The sequence below is a fragment of the Panthera uncia genome, assembly GCF_023721935.1.
Source record: "Panthera uncia isolate 11264 chromosome D3 unlocalized genomic scaffold, Puncia_PCG_1.0 HiC_scaffold_9, whole genome shotgun sequence".
In the NCBI taxonomy this organism is placed as follows: domain Eukaryota; kingdom Metazoa; phylum Chordata; class Mammalia; order Carnivora; family Felidae; genus Panthera; species Panthera uncia.
Window position 1 is genome coordinate 2,476,802 of NW_026057587.1, and position 8,615 is coordinate 2,485,416.

Sequence of the window (8,615 nt, forward strand, 5' to 3'; positions counted from 1 at the left end):
AGCCGCACCTCGGCCCGCCCCCCCGGAGCCCCCATTGGTCGCTGCCGCCACCTGGCTTCTCGCGAGACCCGCCCCTCGGCGCCCCCGTTGGCCGCCGCTGGCGACTTCCGGTTCCGCCCGGAAGCCCGGCCGGGCAGTGGGTCAGCTTCTGCCGGGAGTGGAGCCCCGGGCGCAGGGCGTTGCCATCTACGGGGTTTTAAAAGCGGAATTGTTCCTGTCATTCCGAGGTCGCCGACCTCCGCCTACGAAAGCGTAGACAGACCCCCCATATGGCGGCTTCGGGCTCTGCCGGTCTTCCAGGCTGATTTGCAAAGCTGGCGCCTGCCTGCGGGCTCTTTCCTGCCCCCGGCACGGGGTTCCCGTGCAGGTGCAGCGCTGACGATTGGGGCCGCCTCTGCACGGTAGGTCGGTGAGCGGCACCCCTAGCCTCTGCTGTCCTTCGGGGGCCGGTTCCACCCCCGTCCCCCAGAGTGGCAAGCACCCTGTGTGCAGACGGTCCCCAGGAAACATCTCCCCATGAAGAGCCGCTGCCCCAGGACAAGTCAGGCGCCGAGTTTGCTTCCTTGTCTGTTGTCTGGCATCCCGTTTTCCCTCAACACTCAGCTCAAGCGTCCATCCTTGCAAGCATTTCTCCACCATCCCATCTGAAGTGCATCCCACCCCATCCCATTGCCTTGTTTTAGTTTCTGCATAGCGCCTGTCATGTTTTTTTTCTGTATTCCTTTGTCCTCCCTGGCTTGTACTGGTCCCCACAAGTATAAGTTCCATGGTGGCAGGGATCTCATGTGTCTTATTCTTCACCACGCCCACAGCACCTGCAATAGTGACCACTGGCATATGGTGGAGGGGAAGAGCGTCCTCCAGAAACGGCCCAGGCATGGCTTGAGATATTGGGACCCACAGCTGGATGATGGCCGTTCGTGTGAGACCGTTGCCTCTTCCTTCCTCCCTCTTTGAGGCCAGCCAAGAGAAGGATGGAGCCGTTACCTGGGGAGTGGGCTTTCCGGTAGGTCATCTGGCTGAGAAATGCCTCACACAGTGCTGGTGCTGGCACAGCAGGCAGGAGATAAATACTTACTACCCTTTAAAGAGGGAATCATTGAATGACAGTATAGGACCTTCCCATGCAATCCATTAATGCTAATTGTCCTCAATCAATGTCACATTCCTGGTCTTCCCAGAATAGGTCGCATCTCTTTTCATATGTCTGTAGAGTACTCGCTGCGTGTTGTTTTCACAATACTCTTTTCATTTACGATTACATATTTTGCAAAATGATTTAATGTCAGTTTTCAAACCAGGGAGGGCTGTGATTTTGTTTGTCCGTTACTGTGTTTCTAGAATCTACCACAACCCCCACCATGAAACTATGGAATTGGATGATTGAATGGATGTTTGAAGTTTAAATGGTGCCCAAATAATATTTTATATTCATTGTTTTCTTGGTGTTTTTTGTTTGCTTTTTTGAGACCCCTGTGATTTCTACAGCATGTTAGTATCCAAATTTAACTAAAAGGCAAACCACTTAAGGTTCCTCTCCAGGATCACACACGTAGTAGGCAATAGAGCTCAGTCTTATTTATTTTTTTTTAAGTTTATTCATTTGTTTTGAGAGAGAGAGCACGGGAGGGGCAAGAGAAAGGGAGGGAGAGAATCCCAAGCACTGAGAGTGTGGAGCCAGACACGGGGCTTGAGCCCACAAACTATGAGATCATGACCTGAGCTGAAATCAAGAGTCGAGCGCCCAACCAGCTGAGCCCTCCAGACGCCCCGGTGGAGCTCAGTCTTACATACGAGGCTTTTACCTAATTCCTAGTGCAGCGCAATGCTTCTTCCGTCCTCTGGCTGGTACGTGAGACAGAACCTTCAAGTATTTGTTCAAGAGACTGATACAATCGCCACTCTCGGGCAAAGTGCAGGGCAAACATGGGATAAAAATTAAGCCACTCGACGCGGTTCATGAGATGAGTTCTTGTGAAACTCCGCCCCATACAGATGTGCCATTTTGGATGACAGCAGACTAACCCAACTGGATGATCTCCACTGAGAAGTGTAAAGCTAAGTGAACAAAGTGGGGGCAGGAGTTGGAGTTCAGGATGTACACTGAGGAAGTGTGGCACTTCCTGGTGCTGGGGAGGTCTGGTCTGCACTGCAGTCTCTGACATCTTGAGGTTGCAAAACAGTCCAACTGGAAGAAGCATTCCGGTTTGTTTGCAATGATTTTTCACGCGCAGCCCCGGCCCTGTGACTTGCTTCGGTGAAGAGAATGGCGGAGCGTCCCTGGGCCGGGTCTGGGCCTAAACCTTAGGAAGTTCTGGCAGCTTCTCCGATCACAGCCGCCACACTTCAAGCGCCCAATGGCCTTGTGTGTGTGATGCTTCCGTGGTGAGCACAATGGTGTGGATTACCCCACCACTGCAGAAAGTTCTGTCGGTCAGTGCCGCCCTATACGGATGTGCAGTGGGCACGACCGGTTACTGCCTGTCCAACACGCCCACCTGCCTGTCCTGCAAACAGAATCCTGATTCCGCTTGGCTGTCTGTTCTCCATTTGTCCTCCCCCAGCCCGCTCCCCACCAGCTAACCGTGTCGCTCAGGAGAAGCTAACTTCATCTTTGTTTCTGGATCCGACTAGTCAAAACCAATGCTAGTCTGTCATGCCTCTTCTGAAACCCAGACTCTACCCAGTCGAGACGCGACGTTCCCCCAGGGCCCAGCAGAGGACAAATGACGTAAATTGGCCTGGTCAGGCTGAAAGAAAGGACTCTTGTACCAGCCTGCGAGAGAGACACTCTTCCAAGGGGGATATGGATTAGGAAGCCTGAGGCCCTCATTGCTGCTGGCAGCTGTCTCACACTCCCGAGACGAACTGGCTGGGGATGTGGACAGCACGGTAGAGAATCAGGGAGAAGTTAGGTAGTGAAAGATCACAAATCGTACACTGTTTAGGCCACGTGCTGGGTGTTCCGTTACTTGTAGCCAAGACTCACCCGTCATGATTCTGTTAAAAAGTAAGAACATAAAAGGAGAGGGGGTGCCTGGGTGGCTCAGTCGGTTGAGCATCCGACTTCGGCCCAGGTCATGATCTCATGTCCGTGAGTTCGAGCCCCGCGTTGGGCTCTGTGCTGACAGCTCAGAGCCTGGAGCCTGCTTCGGATTCTGTGTCTCCCTCTCTCTGACTCTCCCCTGTTCATGCTCTGTCTCTCTCTGTCTCAAAAATAAGTAAACATTAAAAAAAAATTAAAAAAGAACATAAAAGGAGAGGGCAGCCTGATTGTTGTCTCACATTGGGCCAGTTTGTGCTTCGAGCTCCTGCCTGGCCCCTGCAGCCCATGCGTTCTGAGCCCCTGTGCTAAGCCCCAGTCATTGTAACACTAAATAATTGATACAAGTTGACGGCTCACCACTGTGTGGAGTAGACTCGTAATACGTGCCTGTTCCTGGAAGTGACTGTGTGAGTCTCTCCTTTGAACCGAAAATAAATGAGTAAATGACCTGAGTCGCACAGCTGGCGTCTGGGGGATAAGTATGGCATCCGTCATTTTACAGAGTACAGCTTTGTCACAGCCTCTTCGCCTCAAGGGCCCTGTGGGAAAGCTAGCCTTAACTGCAAGGGCGCAGGGGTATGGACTGGGGTGCACCACTGGCTGTCAGACACGGGACCCTTCCCTGCTCCAGCACTGCCCTGTCCCCTGGGAGGAGGTGCGGTCTGATGGAGTGAACTCAGAAGCCATCAGAGACTGAGCACATTTCAGGGGCGGTCGAACCTCTCTGGCCTTTTCATAATATTTCCGCGGCTCATTTCATCTCTGCGTGGCTCGCCCCTTGCTTCCAGACAGTTGTACCTGTTTACTCACAGTTTCGGCTTCCTCAAAACGCCGGGTCACAGCTAGCCATCACGGATGTTCTGTGCCGTCTGTCGTCACCAGTCAACCATAGTCCGCAAGGTGCGACGGCTCGGTGTCAGGGCTTGCGGCCCATGCTTCTGCTTTTCTGCTCCCCGGTTCCATCCTGGGGACCACGACAGGCCCTGCTGGTCTCTGTGCACCAGACCGTGGTGGGAGGCGTTAGCAACGTTACAGTCAGGCCATCCTGTCAATCTTTGGACTCTCCTCGGGGACAGACTTGTCAGAAGTTCTGTTTATTTCAGGGAGTCCCTGTTGTAACGGTTCGGTCTGGCTGCACAGAATCTAGGCAGAAGCAGAAAAGATAAGCAGTAGAGGCACAGTCAACCCACGGGGTGGAGTCAGGCCTTCCATTCTTTGGCCCACAACAAAGCCAAACTCACCTGCCTGCGCTGCGTGAATTAATTCAGCTCTCGGAATGACGTGTGTTTTCTTTTTACCGGGGAGGTGAGAGTGCATGGCCAGGAAGTCGGGTTTGTTGGCTTTGCCTTTTTTTAAGCACTCATTTTACCTGGCCCTTGTGCGTAACGACCTCTGCTTCTTGGGGTTATGTTCTCATGTGCTTTAAAAAACCCCAGGCCATCTGCAACAGCCAGGCATTCACCAGCAGAGAGGGAAGGTAGGAGAGAGGGGGAAAGTGAAAGATCAGGAACTTCCCCTTCCTCCCTTTTGAAGACGTGCCAGCTGTGGGACCACACCTAACCATCCTGTCATAACCACCACTCGATAACTCCTCACGAGTGTCTTAATGCCTATTGCAGTCATAAAATAGGTAATCGGTAGCTCCAAGTGTATGTATTTGGTTTTTAGATTAGGCCTCACAGAAAAGGTCAGTGAAGAGGAACCCGCGGGAAAGACCATCAAAACACACGCATAAAATACTTCAGCAAATGGTAATAAAGACATTTCCAACCCATGGAGAAAAAAGCACGGAGCCTGACGCGGGGCTCGAACCCACGGACCGTGAGATCGTGACCTAAGCCGAATAAGCAACTATTGCATGTGGGAAAAACAGTTTTCACACTCCGAACCAGCATCAATTCCAGATGGCTAAAATATTGTCATGGAGAAATAAAAGAAAAAGCATTAATTAAAAACGTTGGCAAACGGAAACTCTTAGGGCAGAGAATGTTTTCCTAAGCCTAACAGTAAAGCCACAGGCCATAACAGAAGACGGTTAAGTATCTGACTACATAAAGACTTAAAACTTCCTTGCGTAAAAGAGGGTAATTGCTGTTGACAGCAAACAAACTTAAAAAGTACTTGAAACACGTATGACAAACTTAGTGTCTTCATTTTACCAGTTCTTGGGAGTCTTATGGGATGTATTGGGTAAACATCCAGTAAATAAAACGCACAAAGTGAGTGTCCTGGCGTCCTGGAGGACGGGCTGCCCCGTGGCCCTGCTCAGCATCTATTCTGAGGACAGCACCTTCTTTCTTGGGGTAACCTGTGCCCCCTGTGGTGCAGGCAGGACTGGCCTCCCCTGGGCGGGGTGTGGTCATGTGACCTAAGCCTGTCCGCTCTGTTGAGCTACGTGATTGGCTCAAAGATGGGATAGTGACCCAAGTTGGTCTAATCCGGGCTAAGCCATGAAAGACATTTCTGGGTCTAGGTTCTGCCCATCGCTTAAAATAGGTTTTTTCCTGGACATTCAATTGTGAGCCCATAATTTCTCTTTCTGATTAAGCAAGTGTGACTTTTGTCCCTTGCAATGGAAAAGTTCCAGCTAATAATACAGGCAATAGGCACACATGCATGCACACAATTTACACCCATGTGCACACACATTACACGCACACACATATTACACATGCATGCATGCACCTTACACACGCACATATGCATTACACAGGCCTACACAAGCATTGCACACGCACACATTACACACGCATACACATTACACACATGCACACACATTTTTTAAAAAAATGCCCTTCAAAGGGGAAAAAAAAGTTAACACTAATAATTTAAAAACGCAGAAAGACGGGACACGTCACTTGAACTGAAAGGCAGTTTGGGGGAAGTGAAGTGTGTGTGCCCATAAATGGCCAATGGGGAGATACGTTTGGTGCAATGTTTCTAGAGGGCAGTGGGTGTTCATTTCAAAACCGCATTCGCCGACACTCCGTGCGTAGTGCCATTTCCAGGAATTTAGAATGCACAGAGACTTGGCTCTAAAACGTTCGTTGCAATGTTGCCTAGAATAGCAGGATTGGGAGCAGCAAAGAGGTACAGGAGGAAGGCATTGATTGTAGCGCATGGGGACACTGGGATGCTGTGTCCTTCCTCAAAGGATACAGGGTTCTGAGGTGGAAACCATTTAGGACACACTGTATTTGTTTTCTCTTGTTACTAAACAAATCACAACTGTAGCAACCAACACCACCAGCCCAGGCTTGTGTGAGTCAGGAGTCTGGGCGTGGCTGACTGGTTCTCAGCTCAGGGTCTCGCACAGCAGAAGTGAGGTCTCATCTGGAGCTCTTTGTGGTTCCCGTGGCCGTGGCAGGATCTAGTGCGTTGAGGCGGGCGGTAAAGGTGCCAGTTTCCTGCCAGCTGTCAGGTGGGGGCGTGGGGGTGGCCTCCGCCCCAAGGGCCTGCCTCTGCTCCGTGCTCGTGGCCACCGTGGGCCCCAAGGGCAGCGGCAGAGAACCTCCCCGACCTCGCGTCCCTCTCACACCAGAGCCTTGTTGACATCAGGAAATGCCCAGCACCTTTAAAGGGACAGTTACTGGATGAGACTCGCCCCGCATAATCTCCCCATTTTAAGGGCGACTGATTGGGAACTTAGCCTACAAATTCTCCTCACCCCACCACCTGGTTGGGCGTTTGATTGAATAACTGGAAGATGACAGGCATCAGGAGGCTGGAAATCTTGGGGCCACGTTAGCACTGTGCCTACCGCGACTATTAAGTAAAAGTAAAAAAGCAAATGACAGAACAACAACAAAAACCCAACCCGTGTAAAGCATTTTTACTTTTTGTAACGCAATGACAAGCACAAACCAAAGCGATGAAAGTCGACAACAAAATACCGTGTCCGTATAGCCGAGTCAAAGGGACAGCGGCATCCGTTCTGTCTGCTACTCTCGGAGACATCCTACCTTCTCGAGTCTCCGTTCCTTCATCTGTAAAGGGCTGAGAACAGTAGTGCCTACCGTCCAGGGTGGGGGGAGGCCTGGTGGGGGAGTAAACTGCCCAGTGCCTGCAACCCTGGTGGCCGCAGGGGGGTGGGGGGGTGCGACTGTTTTCACGATTAGATTCACAGAGTCTGGAGAAACCTGAGACCCAAATGCTCATGGTGTTTATCTCAGGGCAGTGGGATTCGGTGTGATTTTTAAATTCTGTTTTGTGTATCTGTATGTGCTAAACATACGTGGGCGTTTAATACAAATAAATGAAAAAATTTAAAGAATAAATACGGCTCTCAGCATACAACAGGTTGTTACTAGCAGCAGGTAAAATATCTTCCCTTTCATCAGCCTCTGACGTGCACAGAATTGGACCTTTGTCTCTTGTGTTACGAGACCCATGGGGCCACAGAGCAGCAACGGTGCGTTCACGCGGACCGTCTCGTGTGGCAATGATGAGAATCTTGGGGATGAGCTTCCTTGTGCTGAAGAGTTAAGAACCCACCACGCCCCACCTTCAGAACAGCAGTGGGAAGAAAGGGCTGCTTGCCTTTTGCTGAAAGCTCGAAGGGAAGATCGTCCGGTTCTGGTTGACCCCCCACCCCCCGTTCGCCAAGCAACACTAGAAGAAACCAGTTACTTTAGACCTGCGGCTTTCTTTTGCATTTGATCATGTCAAGTGCTGTCCGGAAAGCCAGAGAAAGGAAAGCTAAGCAGGGCACTTAAACCACAGTTGTATGTGTGTCTTCTGATTTCAGGAAGATCCCCGCCCCCCACCCCGCACGCCACGTTTCTAGTTCTCAGTACTGTGGTGGGGGGACAAAGGTGGTGCAGAGACTGGAACCTGATAGAAAAAGAGAAGGAGCGTACCTCGTTTGTTAGTGTCATGAAGCAAAAAGAGAGAGAGAGAGAGAGAGAGAGAAAAAGACGTCAAGTGTTGATTTTTATCATGAGCCATTTCAAAGTCAGTATCTCGCCCTGAAAATGCGATCGCTTTTACCCGGGGCAAATAACATAGTTTCATTTTTCCTGGTGCCGTGAACTGGAGAAGTAGTCTAAGAAAACACTATGATGAAAGAAAAAATAGATTTTGCTTTACATATATTTTAAGGCCCTTGTGTTAGAAGCATCTGGAGAAGCGTAAGAGATGCTTACGACCTTTTCTGTTCTAGTCGTGCCCCCCCCCCCCACTAATTATTTCTATGTCATCCCGTGATATCACATTTGTCTGTGAACCCTTTTCACTGCCTACTTGGGAGAATCACAAAAGACTTCACCAAAATGAACTAATTAGCTATGATATTGTTTACGGTCCTTCTTTTGTCTCCTAAATGGGCACACGGAAGCAATGAATGAACAAAGAAATGGGCCCCCAAAGATCTGTCAGAATCTCCTACCCTACAGAACAGGTGTATGCCAGAAAAATCCAACGACAGTGAATTTCAGCCCAGCAAATCCTATAGCAGCAGTGACTTCCATTAAAAACTCAAGGGGCGCCTGGGTGGCACAGTCGGTTAAGCGTCCGACTTCAGCCAGGTCACGATCTCGCGGTCCGTGAGTTCGAGCCCCGCGTCAGGCTC

The 8,615-nt window shown here is 50.6% G+C and overlaps 1 protein-coding gene across 2 annotated transcripts in view; it reads left to right on the top strand.

The window, feature by feature from the left end:
* The first annotated feature begins 103 nt into the window (after nucleotides 1-103).
* GLT1D1 (glycosyltransferase 1 domain containing 1) overlaps nucleotides 104-8,615 on the top strand; it is a 91,700-nt gene continuing 83,188 nt past the window's right edge. For both annotated transcript variants that reach the window (XM_049620689.1, XM_049620688.1), the window contains exons 1-2: nucleotides 104-401; nucleotides 813-1,006. Coding sequence is in view for 1 of the 2 variants with exons in the window: in XM_049620688.1 (XP_049476645.1) it covers nucleotides 975-1,006 (32 nt within the window). In the remaining variant the exon portion in view is untranslated. The remainder of the gene's footprint in view (nucleotides 402-812; nucleotides 1,007-8,615) is intronic.